This window comes from Calonectris borealis, chromosome 30 (genome assembly GCF_964195595.1).
Source record: "Calonectris borealis chromosome 30, bCalBor7.hap1.2, whole genome shotgun sequence".
NCBI lineage: Eukaryota > Metazoa > Chordata > Aves > Procellariiformes > Procellariidae > Calonectris > Calonectris borealis.
This window is the reverse complement of record NC_134341.1, coordinates 2259769-2280271: the sequence shown is the minus strand read 5'-3', so window position 1 is coordinate 2280271 and position 20503 is coordinate 2259769. Positions and strand designations below refer to the sequence as shown.

Below are 20503 nucleotides of genomic sequence, written 5' to 3'. Positions count from 1 at the left end.
CCCGGGGGGGGTGTTGGGGGGGGGGCACACACAGCCCCCTGCCCCCCCTCCCTCCCTCCCCGCTCCCTCCCGCCCTGGCCGCCGGTGCCGTCCCGGAGGAGGGCCGGGGGGGCCGGCCCGGCTCGGGTTACACGGCCCGGGGGGCCGCGCCGGGACATATACGCGGCGGCGGGGCGGTGCGGGCACTGCTCGGCCCGACGCACGGTGAGGGGCTCCGCCACCTCGCCATGCCCGGCCGCCGCCCGCTCCGCCTCGCCGCCGCCCTCGCCATCCTCCTCCTCGCCGCCGTCGCCGCACAGGACCGAGACCTCCGTGAGTACCGACACCCCCCACCCCCCCCCACGACCCTCCCCCCCCCTCCCCCCGAGGGGACCCCCGAGCCCTCCGGGATGGGGGTTTGTTCGCAGGGAAATGGGGGAGCGGGGGGCGGCGGGGAGGGGGGCGGAGGGAGACACGGGGGGACAGCGTGGGACACGGGGGGACAGCGTGGGATGGATGAGGAAAGTTTAAGGGTAGTGGGGGAGGACAGCGTGGGACACGGGGGGACGGCCTGCGACACTGGGGGGGACAGCGTGGGACACGGGAGGGATAGCCTGGGACACTGGGGGGACAGCGTGGGACACGGAGGGGACAACGTGGGATGGATGAGGAAAGTTTAAGGGTAGTGGGGGGGGACAGCGTGGGACACGAGGGGACAGCCTGGGACACGGGGGGGCAGCGTGGGATGGATGAGGAAAGTTTAAGGGTAGTGGGGAGGGACAGTCTGGGACGGGGGGGACAGTGTGAGACATTGGGGGACAGTATGGGATGGGGGGGACAGCACAAGGAGAGCGGGGGACAGTGTGGGGACACAGGGGGACAGCCTGGGATGGAGAGGGACAGCGTGGGGTGGATGGGGAAAGTTTCAGGGTAGTGACGGGGGACAGCCTGGGGCAGGGGGGGACACTGGGGGACAGTGTGGGACAGGGAGGGACAGTGTGGGACACTGGGGGACAGCACAAGGAGCGTGGGGGACGGCATAGGAACACTGGGGGACAGTGTGAGGCACTGGGGGACAGCACAAGGAGATGGGGGACACCGTGGGGACACTGGGGGACAGCGTGGAATAGAGGGGTGTGGGATGGATGGGGAAAGTTTAAGGATAGTGGGGAGGACAGCCTGGGATGGAGAGGGACAGTGTGGGACACTGGGGGACAGCCTGGGACACTGGGGGACAGTGTAAGGGCAGTGGGGGACAGCCTGGGACAGAGAGGGACAGCCTGGGATGGGGGGGACAGCATTAGGACCATGGGGTACAGGTGGGACAGCGGGGTGCAGCTTGGGGACAGCAGGTTACAGTGTGGGGACAGTGGGGGACAGCCTGGGGTGTAGGAGATGGGCTGGGGCAGGGGGCACGGCAGGGACACTGGGGTACGGCTGGGGGACAGTGAGGGACAGCCTGGGGACATGGGGTACCCCCTGGGATAGTGGGGAACAGCCCAGGGACATGGGGGGACAGCCTGGGGACAGCAGGGTCCAGCCTGAGACGTGGGGTCCGGTTGGGGACCCAGGGTGCAGCTGGGGACAGGGGGTCCAGCCCGGGGACACTGAGGTCCAGCCCTGGGGTACGTCCTGGGGGTGCTTGGGGACACTGGGGAACAACCTGGGGACCCTGGAGAGACCAGGGAACATCCCAGGGACCCTGGGGATACCAGGGCATCTCCTGGGGATCCTGGGTCACATCCTGGGGACTCTGAGTCACATTCCAGGGACCCTGGGGACACCTCCTGGGACAACCGCAGCACATCCCAAGGTCCCTGGGGACACCAGGGCACATCCCAGGGCCACCGGGGCACGTACTGGGGACACTGGGGCATCTCTGGAGACTCTGCGGTGCAGCCTGGGGACACTGGGGCACTTCTGGGGACACCTGGGCACTTCCTGGGGACACCAGGACACATCCCAGGGACCCTGGGGCACCTCTGGAGACCCTGAGGTGCAGCTTGGGGACACCAGGGCACTCCTGGGGACACCTGGGCACCTCCTGGGGACACCAGGACACATCCCAGGGACCCTGGGGCACCTCTGGAGACCCTGAGGTGCAGCTTGGGGACACCAGGGCACTCTTGGGGACCCTGGGGTGCAGCCTGGGGACACCGGGGCACTCCTGGGGACACCTGGGCACCTCCTGGGGACACCAGGACACATCCCAGGGACCCTGGGGCACCTCTGGAGACCCTGGGGTGCAGCTTGGGGACACCAGGGCACTTCTGAGGACCCGGGGGTGCAGTTTGGGGACACCAGGGCACTCCTGGGGACCCTGGGGTACCTCCTGGGGACACTGGGACACATCCCAGGGATCCTGGGGCACCTCTGGGGGACCCGGGGGTGCAGTTTGGGGACACCAGGGCACTCCTGGGGACCCTGGGGTTTCTCCTGGGGACACTGGGACATATCCCAGGGATCCTGGGGCACCTCTGGGGGACCCGGGGGTGCAGTTTGGGGCCACCAGGGCACTCCTGGGGACCCTGGGGTACCTCCTGGTGACACTGGGACACATCCCAGGGATCCTGGGGCACCTCTGGAGGACCCTGGGGTGCAGCTTGGGGACACTGGGGCCCCCCCAGAGCCCCTGGGGATGCTGCCCACGTCCCACCAGAGGGGCTGCGGTGACGCACTGAGTGCCCCCGAGACAGGGGGACACCGACTGCCATCGGGGTGCTGGGGAGGTGGTGGGGGGGGGGGACACCACCCCGCTTCAGGCTGGAAACCCCTCGCTGAGCGCCCCCACCCCCGCTGCTCCGGGACCCCCAGCCTCGCTCCTCCTCCCCCCCTCTCCCCAAATTAAGGGGACTCTGCGTGGGGTGTGTGTGTGGGGGGGTCATCTCATAATCAACGCGTCACACCACAGCGATCCCTGGCTGTGTCCCCCCCCACCCCCACCCCCGGGGGATGATACCATCCCCCCCCCCCCCGTTCCCCTTCCCCCCCCCCCCCCCCCAAAAACCCCTTCTCCCCGCAGCCGAAGCAGGCAGCTGCCTGCAGGACGGGCAGAGCTATAGCGATAAGGACGTATGGAAGCCGGAGCCGTGCCGTATCTGCGTGTGCGACACGGGGACCGTCCTCTGCGACGAGATCATCTGCGAGGAGCTGCGGGACTGCCCCAGCCCCGAAATCCCCTTCGGCGAATGCTGCCCCGTCTGCCCCACCGAGCAGCCCAGCGGTTGGGATTTATTTATTTCTTCCCTTCATTAATAAATAAATTACCCGGCCACGGATGGGCTTGAGGCTGGGGAGTTGGGGGGAGGGGGGGGGGGGAAACATCCATGGGGGAGCCCCAGGGAAAAGGCAACTTGGCCCCTCCCCCCGCCCTGCAAGGGGATTTAAAAAAAAAAAAAAAAAAAAATCATCCTAAGGTGGGAAAAAAAATCCCTTTTTTTTTTTTTTTTTTAACCCCGAATGGCAGCTGCAAAACCTGGAGGGTTTTGGGGTGTTTTTGTATAAAATTGTTTGGAAGAGGATGGGTTTGGGGTGCTGGGGGGGGGTGGGGGGGGGACGGTGGCCATGGACCCTCCCCCCCCTCCAGGCATCCTGGCAGAAGGGGCGTTCAAATGGGGTTTCCATCCCCAAAACTGGGATAATTCACCTGGAATGATGGAAAAACACCGCTCCCCCCCCCCGGAAAAGCTGTGAACCCAATTCCCCGAACCCCCAAAACCCCCAAAGTTGCCTTTTTTAACCCTTCCCTGCCCCCTCTTTGGGGGGGGGGAAAGGTTGAGCACCCGCCCAGCTGTGCCCCCCCCCCAGCAAAACCGTGCCGCTGCGCTCCCGCATGCTGAACCCCGCTTCGTGTGCGCCCCCCCCCCACCCCGCCACCCCGCTTCGGGGGAGCCCTCGCGCTCCTGTGCCCCCCGGTTTGGCCCCACAGCCCCCCCTGGGACCATCATCGCCCCCCCGGGCTGGGGACAGAGGTGCCTCATGTGTCGTCCCCCCCCCCCCCAGCCCGTCCCCCCAATAATTTCTCTTTATTTCTTTCTTTTTCCAACAGGGCAACCTGGCCCCAAGGTGAGGCTGGTGTCCCCCCCCCCGCCCCGGTCCCAATTTCCTGGGGTTTTCCCCCAAAATGGGGGGGGGGAGGCTCAAGGCAGGACCCTCGGGCACCTGCATGGAGCAAGGGGCTCTGGGGTTGTCACCTCCTGGAGGGGGGTTGTCACCTCCTGGGGGGAGTTGTCACCTCCTGGGGGGGGTTGTTACCTCTTGGGGGGGTTTGTTACCTCTTGGGGGGGTTTATCCCCTTTGGGGAGGGGGGAGAAATTTGGGGGGGGGGGGTCTGCGGGTGCCCCCCCCCTTGGCTCACCCCATACTTTGCCTTGCAGGGACAGAAGGGCGAACCCGGTGACATTAAAGATGTAAGTGCCCGAGGGGGGGTGTGTGCTCTGGGAGACCCCCAAAATGGGGGGGCCCTGCTGTTGCGGGGATGATCTGGGGGGGGGGGGGTGTCCCCACCTGCACCCATCTCACCCCACCCTTGTGTTCCCCCCCCGCCCCAGGTCGTAGGACCCCGAGGGCCTCCGGGACCGCAGGTGGGAGCGCGTTTCTCCGGGCGCATTGCTGGAATATTTGTGGGAGGGGGGTTGGGGGGATGGGGGGGGTGGGGGGAGCGCAGGGGAAGAGCTGACCCCCCCCCCCTCCTCTTGCAGGGCCCGGCAGGCGAGCAGGGAAAACGAGGGGACCGCGGCGAGAAGGGGGAGAAGGTGAGAGCGTACCCCCACCCCCGGCAAAATCCACCCCCCCGGCGCCCGTGGGGTGCTGCAGAGAACTGACACGCTCGCCGCATGGATGGCCCCCTTTTCCCCCCCCCCCCGCATAGGGTGCTCCCGGCCCCCGGGGCAGGGATGGAGAACCTGGCACCCCTGGAAATCCCGGCCCCCCTGGCCCCCCCGGACCTCCTGGCCCCCCCGGCCTTGGTGGGGTGAGTATTGGGGGGGGTTTTTTTTGGGGTGAAAGGAGGGGGTTTGGGGGCGGCTGGCGCGCTCAGCCCCCCCTTCCCCTTGCAGAACTTCGCGGCTCAGATGGCGGGGGGCTTCGACGAGAAGGCTGGAGGCGCGCAGATGGGCGTCATGCAGGGACCCATGGTAAGAGGGACCCCCCCCACCCCGGGACCAGCGACCCCCCCCCCACGCACCCCAGGGGGACGTGGCGGCGGGTCCCTTCTTGGGACACGGGGCACCCTGCGTCACCGACGATGGAGACTGTCCCCATTTTGGGGGAACCCCCCCTGGTTTGGCTGATGATGGGGGGGTGGCCACCTCACCCCCCCCCCCCCCCCATGACACTGTTGTCTCTCCCCCCAGGGTCCCATGGGACCCCGCGGCCCCCCCGGACCTTCCGGTGCTCCCGTAAGTACCCCCCACCCCCACCCCGCCAGGCTCGGGGGTCTCTGGGTGGGCACCCCGCCACCCCGCTGATGCCACCCTCTCCCTTCCAGGGACCCCAAGGATTTCAAGGCAACCCCGGCGAGCCCGGCGAGCCCGGCGCTGCTGTGAGTGTCCCCTCCTGTCCCCCCCCAACCCCCCCACCTTGGGGACATGCCACCCACCAGCTCCCACTCACCCGCTGCCTTTCTGTCCCCTTTAGGGTCCGATGGGTCCCCGGGGACCACCGGGACCTCCTGGGAAGCCCGGGGATGACGTGAGTCCTTCGCCGCTCTGGCGCCGGCCGGCAAATCCCGGCTGAGAACGGGCAGCTCGTTGCAGCAGTGGCCCCGGCCAGAAGCCAAAGGGTGATTTTATCCCCCCCCCCCCATCTCATTTCCCCGCAGGGCGAGACCGGCAAACCCGGCAAATCCGGCGAGCGCGGCCCCCCCGGCCCCCAGGTAAGGCAGCGCCGGGCTGGATGCGGCCCCCCTGGGCCAGAGCCCCCCGTGTCCCCACTTTGTCCCCAACCAGCTTTCCCTCCGCTCGCTCGCAGGGTGCTCGTGGCTTCCCCGGGACACCCGGTCTGCCCGGAGTGAAAGGCCACCGGGTAAGTGTGTCCCCCCCACCTTGCACCCCTGGTGTCCCCATCACCTGGTGGCACAGGGGGTGACCCCCCCATCTCTCTGTCCCCAGGGTTACCCCGGCTTGGACGGTGCCAAGGGAGAGGCAGGGGCTCCTGGAGCCAAGGTAAGTGTGGGGCGACCATCCCCGTGGCATCAGGGCTGGTAGGGCGACCATCCCCATGGCATCAGGGCTGGTAGGGCGACCATCCTCATGGCGTCAGAGCTGGTAGGGTGACCATCCCCGTGGCGTCAGGGCTGGTAGGGCGACCATCCCCGTGGCATCGGGGCTGGTAGGGCGACCATCCCCGTGGCGTCAGAGCTGGTAGGGCGACCATCCCCGTGGCGTCAGGGCTGGTAGGGCGACCATCCCCGTGGCATCGGGGCTGGTAGGGTGACCATCTCCGTGGCATCAGGGCTGGCGGGGCGACCATCCCCGTGGCATCAGGGCTGGTAGGGCGACCATCCCCGTGGCGTTGGGGCCGGTAGGGCGACCATCCCCATGGCGTCAGGGCTGGCGGGGCGACCATCCCCGTGGCATCAGGGCTGGTAGGGTGACCATCCCCGTGGCGTCGGGGCTGGCAGGGTGCTGCACGCCCGGGCTCACCCTCTCTGCCCTTCCCCGCAGGGCGAATCCGGCTCCCCCGGCGAGAACGGCTCCCCCGGCCCCATGGTGAGTCTTTGGGCTGGGAAAGGGGGAAACTGAGGCACGGGGGAGGGGGGTGGTGTTGCCCACCCCCCCAGCGCCGGGCTGGGCACCGCAGAGCCCGACCCACCGCCGTGTCCCCCCCAGGGTCCCCGCGGGCTGCCCGGAGAGAGAGGACGTCCCGGCCCCTCCGGCGCTGCGGTGAGTGTGACGCCGCCTGCGTCCCCGCTGGCACCCCGGTGCCACCCTGGTGGCAGGGGGCTGCCGGCGGGAGGGGGTCCCCCGTCCCCCCGCGGTGCCACCCGTGACTCCCACCCCCGTCTCCCCCCAGGGTGCTCGTGGCAACGATGGTCTCCCCGGCCCGGCTGGACCCCCTGTAAGTAAAGGGCTGCTTGGCCCCTCCCTGGGCTGCCGGACCCCGTGTCACCCCACGGGGGACAGAGGGGTCCCCTGGGACCCCCCCAAAGACCCTCACGCTCTTCTCGCCCCCAGGGACCTGTCGGCCCGGCCGGAGCCCCTGGCTTCCCCGGCGCCCCCGGCTCAAAGGTAAGGGGGAAGGGGCTGCTCCCAGCAGGGGAAACTGAGGCACGGCGCCAGCTGCTGCCCCCCCCCCCCATCTTTCCTCCCTCCAGGGTGAAGCTGGTCCCACCGGCGCACGAGGTCCCGAGGGTGCCCAGGGCCCCCGCGGTGAATCCGGCACCCCCGGCTCTCCTGGCCCCGCCGGCGCCCCCGTAAGCGATGTCACTTGCTGTGTGTGTCCCCCCCCCCCCCCCATGGCAGTTTGTCCCCACATGTCCCCTGGCCTGGCAGCCACGGGGACGGGGCTGCTGCTGTGAGTGGGGAGGGAAGGGGTCGTCCTCTGCTTGGCGGTGGGGAAACTGAGGCACAGTGGGGGGGTGCAGAGCCAGGCTCAGCGGTGGGGAAACTGAGGCACAGTGGGGGGGGGGTGCAGAGCCAGGCTCAGCGGTGGGGAAACTGAGGCACAGTGGGGGGGTGCAGAGCCAGGCTCAGCGGTGGGGAAACTGAGGCACAGTGGGGGGGTGCAGAGCCAGGCTCAGCAGTGTTTTCTTTTAGGGTAACCCAGGGACTGACGGCATTCCCGGGGCGAAGGGCTCGGCGGTGAGTGTGGCTGGGGACGGGGACGGGGACGGGGTGTCCTGAACCCCTGGGGGGGGGGGCTGGGACTCGGGAGGGGTCTGGTCCTGGGCGGGGGAGGGGGCTGCTGAGGGGTGAGCTGGGATGTGGGGGACGCGTGGGGACCCTGAGGGTCGTGGGGGGACACGGGGATGCGGGAGGATGCTGGGGGAGGGGGGGTTGAAGGATGTGGGATGCTGGGGGATGTGGGATGCTGGGAGATACTGGGGGATGCTGGGGGACATGGGGACGCTGGGGGACATGGGGACGCTGGGGGACATGGGGATGCGGAGGGGTGCGGGGGGACACTGGGGATGCTGGGGGATGTGGGATGCTGGGAGGATACTGGGGGACATGGGGTTGCTGGGGGGATGCTGGGGGACACTGGGGAACATGGGGGACTCTGGGGGGATGCTGGGGGACACTGGGGAACATGGGGGTCGCTGGGGGGATGCTGGGGGACACTGGGGGACATGGGGTTGCTGGGGGACACTGGGGCACATGGGGGACACTGGGGGGATGCTGGGTGACACTGGGGGATGTGGAGGACACTGGGGGAATGCTGGGGGACACTGGGGGACATGGGGTCGCTGGGGGCTGCGGGGACACTGTGGGACACGAGACGCTGGGGGACGTGAGGATGCTGGCGGGTGCGGGACCTGGGGTTGCAGGGGACAGCGGGGACGCTGGGGGAGGCGGGGGGACAGAGGGGACATGGGGCCGGCGGGGGCCACGGGGCCGTGCCGTGCCCCCTGTGACGGCGGCTGCCGCAGGGCGCCCCGGGCATCGCTGGCGCTCCAGGCTTCCCCGGCCCCCGCGGCCCGCCCGGACCCCAGGGTGCCACCGGCCCGCTGGGACCCAAGGGACAGACGGTAAGAGCCCCCCGAGAGCCCCCCGAGATGGGGGGACCGCAGCCCTGGCCCCGCCCACTGCCACATGGCCCAGCCCATTGAAACACACCCCGCCCACTGCCCGCTGGCCCCACCCACTCTGTAGCATGCTCCGCCCATTCTGCCACAGGCCACGCCCCCGTTCCCAAACCCCTTGCGGGTCCCCTCCCCAGTCACCCTTGGGTCACTCCCAAGGTCACTCCCTTTGGTCCCCAAAGGGGCCACCGGGGATGGGGAGGGGCTGGGACGGGGACAGGGGTGGGGACGGGATGGGGACGGGATGGGGATGGGGACGGGGACAGGAATGGGGACGGGATGGGGATGAGGATGGGGATGGGGATGGGGACAGGAATGGGGACGGGATGGGGATGGGATGGGGACAGGAATGGGGACGGGATGGGATGGGTATGAGGACAGGGACAGGATGGGGATGGGATGGGGACGGGATGGGGACAGGGATGGGGATGGGATGGGGACAAGGATGGGGATGAAGTCGGGGACGGGATGGGGACGGGGATGGGTTGGGAACAGGATGGGGATGGGGATGAGGAAAGGGATGGGGACAAGGATGACGATGGGGACAGGTATGGGGACAAGGACAGGGCTGAGGTTGGGGTCAGGAATGAGGACAGGAGTGGGGGAGAGGCAAGGGGATGGGGACAGGGGTGGGGATGGGGACAGGGATGGGGGTGAAGATGGGGACAGGGATGGGGATAGAAGGAGGGGACGGGGATGAGGATGAGCACAGGAAAGGAGACGGATGGGGACAGGGATGGGTGGGGACAAAGATGAGGGTGGGCGTGGGGACAAGGATGGAAGCAGGAACAGGGGATGGGAATGAAGATGGGGACTGGAGAGGGGATGGGGACAGGGTGGGGACAGGAATGGGGACAGGATGGGGACGGGAATGGGGATGGGGATGGGAATGCGGATGGGGACAGGAATGGGGACAGGGTGAGGACAGGAATGGGGACAGGATGGGGACAGGAATGGGGACGGGAATGGGGATGGGAATGGGGATGGGAATGGGGACAGGGATGGGGACAGGATGGGGACAGGAATGGGGACAGGAATGGGGATGGAGACAGGGATGGGGACGGGGTGGGGACAGGAATGGGGACGGGAATGGGGATGGGGACAGGAATGCAGGTGGGAGTGAAGGTGAGGACAAGGCTGGGTTGGGGACAGGGATGGGGACAGGATGGGGACAGGGATGGGGACAGGGATGGGGACAGGATGGGGACAGGGATGGGGACAGGATGGGGACAGGGATGGGGACAGGGATGGGGACAAGCAAGAAGACGGACACAGGGATGGGGCCATGGCCTGGAGAGGGGCCCGGGGATGGGGACAGCCGTGGGGACGCTGCCACCTTGTCCCCCACCGCCCTCTCGCTCCCCAGGGAGAACCCGGCATCGCGGGCTTCAAAGGCGAACAAGGACCGAAGGGCGAGACGGTGAGTGGGGGGGGGCCACATCCAGCACCCCCCGCCTCGGCTGGGGGTCCATCCCGCGGCCCCTCGCTCCCCATCCCGGGGCCGGAGTGTCTCGTCGGCATCTAACGAACCTCTTCCCCTAACGAGGCCCCTCGAGGGGCAGCGTCCCCCCTCCCGCGGGGGAACAATAGCCGCTGTGTTCGCCCCCCCCCCCCGCCGCGGACATTCCCCCCTCGCTTCATTAACCAGCCTCAATGTGCGGGGCTGGATCCCCGCCGCGGCGGCCCCCGAGCCCCGGCGCCGGCGGGACACGTGGCACGGCCAGGGGCTCCTGCCCGGCACCCCTGGGGTCTGTGATTTATTTGGGGGGGGGGGGGATATGCAGGCAGGGCCCCCCCCCCCCCGGTGCACTCGTGACCCCTTTTCCTCCTCTTCCTCAGGGACCCGCAGGACCCCAAGGTGCCCCCGGGCCGGCTGGTGAGGAAGGCAAGAGAGGAGCCCGCGGTGAACCCGGTGCTGCCGGCCCCGTGGGACCACCTGGAGAGAGGGTGCGTGGCCCCCCCCGCACCCCCCCCCCCAGCGAGGTGCTGCCCCCCAAAACCTCCCCCCCGACTTCACTCCTCCTCCTCCTCTTCCTCCATAGGGGGCTCCCGGCAATCGCGGCTTCCCCGGGCAGGACGGGCTGGCTGGACCCAAGGTGGGACGTTGGGGTCATGGGTGCGGGGGGGTCCAGGGGGGGTGCCCACCCCCTGAACCCCCAAACTCACCCCTTCTCCCCCCTCCCGCCCCGCACAGGGTGCTCCGGGCGAGCGCGGCCCCGCCGGCCTGGCGGGTCCCAAGGGAGCCACCGGCGACCCCGGGCGCCCCGGAGAGCCCGGGCTGCCCGGAGCCAGGGTGAGAGCCGGGGGGTCGGCTCCTGCACCCCCACAGCGGGCAGAGGGAGCGGGGGGGGGGGTGTTGGGATGGGGGCTCCCCGCTGCGCTGGGGGGGTGCTTGGCGGGGACAGCGGTGACGTTGGTGGGACCTGCTGGGGTCAGCGAGGAGACTCTGGGGTTGATTAAGGTGCTTTTGGGGTTCATAAGGTGCTTTTGGGGTCAATGAGTTTCTTTTGGGGCTGGTTAAGGTGCTTTTGGGGTTGGTTAAGGTGCTTTTGGGGTTCATAAGGGGCTTTTGGGGTCAATGAGTTTCTTTTGGGGCTGGTTAAGGTGCTTTTGGGGTTGGTTAAGGTGCTTTTGGGGTTCATAAGGGGCTTTTGGGGTCAATGAGTTTCTTCTGGGGTTGGTTAAGGTGCATTTGGGGTTGATAAGGTGGTTTTGGGGTCAAAAAGTTTCTTTTGGGGTCAATTAATGTGCATTTGGGGTCAATAAGGTGCTTTTGGGGTCAATAATATGCATTTGGGGTTAGCCAAGATGCTCTTCGGCATTAAGATGTTTTGGGGGGTTGGTTCAGTTGCTCTTTGGTGCTAATTAAGATGTTCTTTGGGGTTATCAAAGATGCATTTGGGGTTAGCGAAGATGCAATTTGAGGTTAGCAAAGATGCTCCTTGGTGCTAATTAAGATGCTCCTTGGTGCTAATTAAGATGCTCTTTGGTGCTAATTAAGATGCTCTTTGGGGTTAGTTAAGATGCGTTTGGGGTCAGCCACCATGCTCCTGGGTTAGGCTGACCCCCGTGCGAGCTCCAGGCCCAGAGCAGCGGCCGGGAGCCGGGCAGGATGGGGTGCCCGGCGTCCCCCCGCCTCGGGGCCGGCCGCTGCAGCCCCCCCCTCAATTCCTTCCCTCGGCCGCAGGGTCTCACCGGCCGCCCGGGCGACGCTGGTCCTCAAGGCAAAGTCGGCCCAACCGTAAGTGATGCTCTGGGGGGGGGGGGGGTCAGCATGGCGGGGGGGGACACCGGGGTCTGACGTCCCCCTCCCCGCAGGGTGCTCCCGGCGAGGACGGCCGCCCCGGCCCCCCCGGCCCGCAGGGTGCTCGCGGCCAGCCCGGCGTGATGGGTTTCCCCGGTCCCAAAGGTGCTAATGTGAGTATCGACCGATTTCTCCCCAAAACGGGGCTGCGGGCCGGGCGCCGAGCCCATCACCGTGGCATCTCTCCTCCCTCTAGGGCGAGCCTGGAAAAGCCGGTGAGAAAGGACTCCCCGGTGCCCCGGGGCTGCGGGTGAGTTGTTTTCAATCCCTTGCCACCCCCCAAAAACACATCTTGGGGTGACTCCAGCATCGCAGGATCCCCTGAGGCATCTGCAGTCTCCGGGTGGGGAAACTGAGGCACGGGGGTCAGGAGGGTGAAGCGGGGGGGTCTGCAGCATCGCGCCTGGAGCTCAGCACCGGGGGGGGGGTTTCTCCTCCGTAGGGTCTCCCTGGCAAGGACGGTGAGACGGGAGCTGCCGGCCCCCCGGGACCTGCCGTGAGTGTCACAGCCTTGTTCAGCCGGGGCCAAAACCCGCTTGAAATGGGGGGGTCGGGGGTTGTAGCCCCCCTGGATCTGGGCAAAGGACCACGCCGGGTCTGCCGGGGCTAGAGCCTCCGTGCTCCCCAGCCCTCGTGGTGTTGGGGCACGGAGATTTCGGGATCCTCCCGTGATTCCGGCTCTGCCCAAAATCCTGGGGTGGGTGAAGCCCGAACCCCAGGAGGTTTTGGGGTCCTTCACTGCCGGCCTTCCCGCAGGGTCCCGCGGGCGAGAGGGGAGAACAAGGAGCCCCCGGTCCCTCCGGCTTCCAGGTGAGCACATGGAAGGGGGGGTTTGGGGTGCTGGGATGATGCTCGTGGGTGACCCCAAGCCCCCGTCCCCGGGGGTCTCACTGCCGCCATGCTAATGCCGCTGTTTCCCCCTCCCAGGGCCTGCCCGGGCCACCAGGTCCCCCCGGAGAGAGCGGCAAACCTGGAGATCAGGTCAGGCCCCATTTCTCCCTCCTCCCAGACAACCCCCAGCTGCAAAGTGGGGGGTCAGGACCCCCGGGACTGATCCCTAACTCTTTTTCCCCCCGCCGCAGGGTGTTCCCGGAGAAGCCGGTGCCCCCGGTCTCGTCGGTCCCAGAGTAAGTATCAGCGTCCTCCCGGCTGCGGGGACAGGACGCCTCTCCCTGCCCCACGGGGGATTTTGGGGAGCTCGAGGGTGTCGGCAGAGCCTGGTCACCCCCATCCAGGGCCATCGGCTCCCCCAGTCCCGGTGGCTCAGCCTCCACTGCAGCCCATCCCCGCTCCTCCCAGTACATCCCAGTCCCTTCGGGGCAGTGCGGGATGGATGCTCTGCCCTCCGTCCCCGGGGACATCCATGCAAAGGGCACCGTGACCCTCACCGTGGCCTCTTCCTAACGCTGTCCCCCCCCCCACCCCAGGGTGAACGTGGCTTCCCCGGTGAACGTGGCTCTCCCGGCGCACAAGGGCTGCAAGGTCCCCGGGGGCTCCCTGGCACGCCGGGCACCGACGGACCCAAGGTGGGTGACAAGGGGGGAGAGGGCTCGGTGGCTCGGTGCCACCGGCGGAGCCGTGAGGCTGGGGGTCTGCACATGGGGGGGTTGGCACCCCAATAACTGCACCTTCGCTCTGCCTTAGGGTGCAACCGGACCGGCCGGCCCCAACGGCGCCCAGGGTCCCCCGGGGCTGCAGGGAATGCCCGGCGAGAGAGGAGCAGCCGGCATTGCCGGTCCCAAGGGAGACCGGGTAAGTGCGGGGTCCTGGAGGTGTCCTGAGCGGCGTCAGGTCTCAGCTCGGCTCACGCCACCTCCGTCTCGCCCCGCAGGGAGACGTCGGAGAGAAGGGCCCCGAGGGAGCCCCCGGAAAGGACGGCGCACGCGTAAGTGGGACGGGGACGCGGTGGGAGCGGGGTGGCCGGGGAGGGATGCTCGGGGTGGCCTTGTCCTCATCTGTCTCTCCCCCGTAGGGTCTGACGGGTCCCATCGGTCCCCCCGGCCCTGCTGGCCCCAACGGCGAGAAGGTGAGAGCCCGGGCAGCCCCACGCCTGCTCCCGACGGAGGGAGGTGCCATCCACGCCCCCCCCCAACTCTCCATCCTTTCTTTTCCAGGGTGAATCCGGTCCTCCTGGTCCATCCGGCGCTGCCGGTGCCCGCGGTGCCCCTGTAAGTGCCATCCCCCCACAGCCCCCCAGGTGCTGGCGGTGCCACCACTGGCCTTGCTCCCCCTGTCCCCCCCCATTTAACTCCCATCTCTCCCCCACAGGGCGAGCGCGGTGAGCCCGGTGCGCCCGGTCCCGCCGGATTTGCCGGTCCCCCGGTGAGTATTTGGTCCCGTTCCCCCCGGCACGGGTCCAGCATCGGCTCAACCCGCTCACGGCGGCCGCTTCCCCGCAGGGTGCCGACGGGCAACCCGGTGCCAAAGGCGAACAAGGAGAGCCCGGGCAGAAGGGTGACGCTGGCGCTCCCGGTCCCCAAGGTCCCTCTGGCGCACCTGGCCCGCAGGTGGGTACAGCCGGGGCACCCCAAAAAGGGGGGCAAACCCCGCGGGGGTCCCTATCCCCGGGAAATTTGGGGCATCGCCTGGCAGGCGTGTTGCAGCCCCTCCCTGGCACGTTTCTAACCCGTTTTCCTCTTCTTCCCAGGGTCCAACTGGAGTAACTGGTCCCAAAGGAGCCCGGGGTGCTCAGGGCCCCCCTGTGAGTATGGGGGGGGGTGGGCTACGGGAGGGGGCGGCTGGGGGGAGCACGGTGCAGGATCTGAGCCGCCTTTCTCCTCTCCTTCCCCAGGGAGCTACCGGATTCCCCGGCGCCGCCGGCCGTGTGGGACCACCCGGCCCTAATGTGAGTCGGGGGGCAGCTGGGATTGGGTTTGGGGGCTCGGGAGACGCTGCTTGCTCCGTGCCAGGGGCCAAGTAGTGGAGGGTCCCCGAGCTAAACAGCCCCCGGTCGACACCGGGCAGTTCATCAGCCCATAAAAAGGGGTTTTTCTGAGGGTCTTCAAGCACGGGACCGACCCGGAGCCCCAGCCGGCACCAGGATGCGGGCGACGAAGATGGAAAAGCCGCCTCCATTTGCACAAATCCCATCTTCTCCCCCCCGCAGGGTAACCCAGGTCCCCCCGGTCCCCCCGGCTCTGCTGGCAAAGATGGTCCCAAGGGTGCTCGCGGTGATGCCGGTCCCCCGGGCCGTGCCGGTGACCCCGGTCTCCAAGGCCCTGCCGGTCCCCCTGGCGAGAAAGGCGAACCCGGCGAGGATGGCCCCGCGGTACGTTTTTTGGGGGGCATCTCCCTCCATGCTCATTCGGTGCTGTGCCGTCACCCCGCCGGGTCTGATCCCTGCCTCTGCCTCCCCGCAGGGTCCTGATGGTCCCCCCGGTCCCCAAGGTTTGGCAGGACAGCGCGGCATCGTCGGTCTTCCCGGACAGCGCGGCGAGAGAGGCTTCCCCGGGCTGCCGGGGCCATCGGTGAGTCGTCACCCCCCAGGCTCAGCCCCTTCTACCTGCCCTGTGCCCGGTGGCGGCAGCGGCATCATCCCTGCCGAGAGCTGCCGGAGTGGCCGAGCTTGGCTTTCCCGAGCTCAGCACCGTGAATTTGGGTGCTTTGAAGCCTGCGCGGCACCTCAGAAGCTGCTGAAGCTCCGGGGAGCTGCAACGAGCCGGTCACGGGGCCACCGGCCCGCTTGGGTGCAGCTCGAGTGTCCCAGGGACCCCGATCCTGGGTGGGGTTTGGGGTTTTGCAAAGCTACCAGGAGCCGCCGGAGCCAGCGGCGTCGGGGCTGGAAATAACCGATGCTTGTTTGGGCGGAGGAGTCTGGCGAGTGCTGGGTAAGGGCTGCGCTGGGATCTCCCACTCACGCGCGTTGTCTTTTATTTTCTCTTCGTTTAGGGCGAACCTGGGAAACAAGGAGCACCCGGCTCTGCGGGTGACCGTGGCCCCCCCGGCCCCGTGGGTCCCCCCGGTCTGACGGGTCCTGCCGGCGAACCTGGGCGCGAGGTAGGCAGCACCCCGGGAGGCGGGGAGGGGGCGAAGCGGGACGGTGCTTCCGTCCGTGCCGGGCTCGGGATCATCCCGCTGTAACCCCAACGGCAGCGCCAGACATCGCTCATCCCGCAGCCGGAGAGCCCTGCACCATAATTCAGCTTCTGGCAATTGCCGGCACCTTTTTGCCGGCGGTTTTTGCTTTGAAAGGGGGGTTTGTGCATGTCCTGCTCCATCCCGGGGTCAAGACTTAATTCCTCCTCTTCTTCTCCCAGGGTAACCCCGGCTCTGATGGACCCCCCGGCAGAGACGGCGCAGCCGGCGTGAAGGTGAGCTTGCCCGCGCGCTTCCCCCGGCGCTCGCTACCCGCGCACCCCCTCATCCCGGCCAAAAATCCCACGGGTCTGACCATTCCCTTGTCTCGGCGCAGGGTGATCGCGGCGAGACCGGTCCCGTGGGTGCCCCCGGCGCTCCCGGTGCCCCTGGCGCTCCCGGCCCCGTCGGTCCCACCGGCAAACAAGGAGACAGAGGCGAGACGGTGAGTGCCGGCACGTTGGTGAGGAAAACGGCTCGTTGGGTTTGAGGTCTTGTTAGGGGAGACGGGAACCACCCCGAGCGCAGATAAATGAAGAAATAGCAGTGGCGCCCCGGGAGCAATTAGCTACTCGGAGTAATTGGGAGAGCCAGGCGGGTGCCGTTAGCGGCTGTCGCTAATTCAGCGGTGCCCCAGTGCCGTTAGCGGCTCCGAGCATCTTCCCGAGGATTCACGAGCGTCAAGAGCCCAGTTTGGGCTCTGCCTGCGCACAAGCACTGCCCGGGGAGCCGTAGGCGCCGGGAGGCTTAACCGGGGAAAATCTGCCAGGGTATTTATTTGCAAGGATCTTTACGCGGCGCGGATGCTCCGGCTGAGAGTATTTAAAGATGCCGTTCGGCACTGGCAGCTGCCGATTGCTGGTGCTGCGAGCAGGGCGGCTCGGAGGCAGGGGGGCCGGTTCGGACACCCCCAAAGGCACAGGGCACCCCCCGGCCCCTTTCGACTCCCCTCTTTTCTCTCCCCAGGGTGCACAAGGTCCCATGGGTCCCTCCGGTCCTGCTGGCGCTCGAGGCATGCCGGTGAGTGAGGCTGGGCACCCTGTGTGTGATGCACAGGGTCCTGGGGCACACTGGGTGGGGGGTCTGCCACCCTGAGCCTGACATGTCCCCTTCTCCCCTTCCAGGGTCCCCAGGGGCCTCGCGGTGACAAGGGTGAGACGGGAGAGGCTGGAGAGAGAGGGCTGAAGGGCCACCGTGGCTTCACCGGTCTGCAGGGTCTTCCTGGACCACCCGTAAGTGTTGTTTTTGGGACCCCAGCACTCAGCCCCCCCGTATCTCGCCGCAGAGCTGGATGTGGCTCCTTGGGGGTCTCCGCAGCCACGGAGGGAGCCCTGAGCCCCTGCGAAGGCTCCGCTAAGGCTGCGCATCCCTCGATGCTGGACGTGGAGCTGTAACCATCCCCCCTCGCTTCCTCCTCAGGGTCCTTCTGGAGACCAAGGTGCTGCTGGTCCCGCGGGTCCCTCCGGTCCCAGGGTAAGTCCTGCCCGTGGTGTTTGGGGACGTGAGAGGAAAAGGAGGCATCTCCGTCCTCCAGCCCCCCCGGGTCGCCTGCCTCGCTCGCTAACGGCAGGAGCCAACGGCTCCCCAGCACCTTCCCTGCCTTCTCGCAACGACCTGACCCTCCCCGGCTTCGGGGCTCTCTCCTAGGGTCCCCCCGGCCCCGTCGGCCCCTCTGGCAAAGACGGCTCCAACGGCATGCCCGGCCCCATCGGTCCTCCCGGCCCCCGCGGACGAAGCGGCGAACCAGGTCCTGCGGTGAGTAAAAAAAGCCGGCGGTGGTGGCGGGGAAGGGGGGGTCCAGCTCGCACAGCAGCCCATCAGGATTGCATCTTCTTCCTCCCGTAGGGTCCTCCCGGAAACCCAGGTCCCCCCGGTCCTCCCGGCCCCCCCGGCACCGGCATCGACATGTCGGCTTTTGCTGGCCTGGGTCAAGTGGAGAAGGGTCCCGACCCCATCCGCTACATGCGAGCGGACGAGGCCGCCGGCAGCCTGCGACAGCACGACGTCGAGGTGGACGCCACGCTCAAGTCCCTCAACAACCAGATTGAGAGCATCCGCAGCCCCGAGGGCTCCAAGAAGAACCCAGCCAGGACCTGTCGCGACATCAAGCTTTGCCATCCCGAGTGGAAGAGCGGTAAGAGCCTCCATCGCTGCCTCCTCTCCTCCTGTCCCTCTCCCCCAGCCCCAAGAGGACAGCGAGGTCCACGATGCTCTTTGCTCTGACCTCCAAAACCTCGTGTTCACACATTATTTGTCCTCCCTGCTGCAGGAGACTACTGGATCGACCCGAACCAGGGCTGCACTTTGGACGCCATCAAAGTTTTCTGCAATATGGAAACGGGCGAGACCTGCGTCTACCCCAACCCCAGTAGCATCCCCAAGAAGAACTGGTGGACCAGCAAGACCAAAGACAAGAAGCACGTCTGGTTCGCAGAGACCATTAACGGCGGTTTCCACGTAAGCGTCCCCCTGTGCTGGTGCTGCACACCGAGAGCGGGAAGGGAGGTTGAGCAGGGGAAGGCGTCGGGTGTCTGGTTGGAGGGTTGGGAAGGGAGGTTGAGCAGGGAAAGGCGTCGGGTGTCTGGTTGGAGGGTTGGGATGTCCTTCCTTGGGGTTATGTTGATGGACGTTATACGAGGGACTGGCTGTCCTAGAGGGCTATATTGAAAGCTTGGAGTTGGTCAGTTGGGCTTTGATTTTTGCAGCCATCTAGGAATATAAAGTATGGAAGTCCCCTCAAAAGGTGGCTGAAAATAGGGTTGTTGCGACACCCGCAGGGTTTAATGTCTCGCCTCTTCCCTCCAGTTTAGCTACGGCGATGAAGACCTGGCTCCCAACACCGCCAACATCCAGATGACCTTCCTCCGCCTCCTGTCCACCGAAGGCTCCCAGAACGTCACTTACCACTGCAAGAACAGCATCGCCTACATGGACGAGGAGACGGGCAACCTGAAGAAAGCCATCCTCATCCAGGGATCCAACGACGTGGAGATCAGAGCCGAGGGCAACAGCAGGTTCACGTACAGCGTCTTGGAGGACGGTTGCACGGTAAGTCCATGGGCGCCTGCGAGAGAAAGACGTAGATGGTGAGCTGGGGTTCAAGCCATGAGGCTGCTGTTGGTTTAGAGGTTTCTAGAGCGTCTAATAACATCCATCCTCCTTGTTTTCTCCCCAGAAACACACTGGCAAATGGGGCAAGACAGTCATTGAGTACCGATCGCAGAAGACCTCGCGCCTGCCCATTGTAGATATTGCACCTATGGACATTGGTGGAGCCGATCAGGAGTTTGGCGTGGATATTGGCCCAGTCTGCTTCTTGTAAAAAGAATTGTTTTATTTGTGTGTTTGTTTGTTGTTGTTGGTTGTTGTTTTGTTGTTTGTTTTTTTTTTTTTTTTAAATCCAGCCCAATACCATAAAAGAAAACTAAAAACCCAACCCCACCCCAAGGACCTGAGTACTTTCCAATCGCTCGTACGACTTCTGCACTGAATGGCTGCAACGACCCCTCGATTCACGCCCTTCCGTCGGGGACCACCGCCTCTTTCCAACGCCGTCTGGGCAGGCTGCGAAATAAAACAAAAACCCACGGTCTTATTTATTTATTCTCTTCCTGTAAGACCTATTTTTTAGGTCAGGTGGAGGTGGGAATCTAACTGGCAGGTACGATGGCCCTTCCCTGCAAAAGGGATCTCGCAAATCCAGGTATCACGAATCCCCTCCCGCCCCCATCCCTCCCCCTGTGTATCACCAGCAGGAGTGCTAATGTATAATATGACAAAAAACAAAAAAATGGTGCTATTCTTGTAAAACAAGTCTGTATTTTTTAACATCAGTTGATATAAAAAAAAAAAAAAACTTTTGGTGGAAAGTACAAGTCGATCTGGGTTTTGTTTTTGTCGCTCTCCGGAGGTGTTTGCTGCGTCTGACTCCTTTCTCCCCTGTCATAAAGGAAGATTTTGGGTCAAATCTCCAACTTTTCTGGGTTGAGGCTACCTCACACTAAGGGGAAAAAAAAACAAAACACATAAATCCCCCAAAAAGCCAAAAAAAGGGAGGGGAAAAGCGTTTTAAGAGAAAAATCTTGAAACACCAGGAGCCAACACAGCAGCCACGAGGTTTCTGTTAAGGGGTCTCTTGTCCCATTGCACCCCTAAACAGAACCGGGGTGAGTCGAGGCAAGCGCTCGGGACACCAGTTAAAGGAAACCAGTAAAACCAGTGAGGAGGGGAACGCTGAGACCAATCCTCACGCAAATCAGCATGACCATGGCTGGGGAGTGCCCTCTAACCCTCCTCACCACGGAATTTGTCCCATTTTGTGCATGTAAAAATGTAATTTCGGGATACATTTTGCAACGCTGAAGGCGGCAGAGTTCGCAGCCGTCGCACGCACACGCTGACGT

The 20503-nt window shown here is 65.9% G+C and overlaps 1 protein-coding gene across 1 annotated transcript; it reads left to right on the top strand.

Moving 5' to 3' along the window:
• Positions 1-227: 227 nt before the first annotated feature.
• COL2A1 (collagen type II alpha 1 chain) lies at positions 228-19695 on the top strand. Its single transcript, XM_075134031.1, has 54 exons — positions 228-312; positions 3002-3202; positions 4028-4044; positions 4356-4388; positions 4530-4562; positions 4680-4733; positions 4850-4951; positions 5037-5114; positions 5334-5378; positions 5468-5521; positions 5617-5670; positions 5801-5854; positions 5950-6003; positions 6090-6143; positions 6645-6689; positions 6810-6863; positions 6994-7038; positions 7155-7208; positions 7295-7393; positions 7737-7781; positions 8570-8668; positions 10089-10142; positions 10562-10669; positions 10765-10818; positions 10917-11015; positions 11910-11963; positions 12041-12139; positions 12223-12276; positions 12469-12522; positions 12783-12836; positions 12954-13007; positions 13109-13153; positions 13454-13552; positions 13671-13778; positions 13858-13911; positions 13999-14052; positions 14141-14194; positions 14295-14348; positions 14426-14533; positions 14674-14727; positions 14818-14871; positions 15133-15294; positions 15386-15493; positions 15915-16022; positions 16283-16336; positions 16438-16545; positions 17067-17120; positions 17225-17332; positions 17520-17573; positions 17748-17855; positions 17946-18234; positions 18370-18557; positions 18906-19148; positions 19276-19695. The coding sequence occupies exons 1-54, from the start codon at positions 228-230 to the stop codon at positions 19420-19422; spliced, it is 4458 nt and encodes a 1485-aa protein (XP_074990132.1). The 3' UTR covers positions 19423-19695.
• The last annotated feature ends 808 nt before the right edge of the window (positions 19696-20503 follow it).

Bases quoted from the DNA above. Each gene is read 5' to 3' on its own strand.
- COL2A1 (XM_075134031.1), top strand. From the start codon at position 228: ATGCCCGGCCGCCGCCCGCTCCGCCTCGCCGCCGCCCTCGCCATCCTC. The intron at 5,379-5,467 runs GTAAGTACCCCC...TCTCCCTTCCAG, and splicing joins CCGGACCTTCCGGTGCTCCC to GGACCCCAAGGATTTCAAGG. The intron at 11,964-12,040 runs GTAAGTGATGCT...CCCTCCCCGCAG, and splicing joins AAGGCAAAGTCGGCCCAACC to GGTGCTCCCGGCGAGGACGG.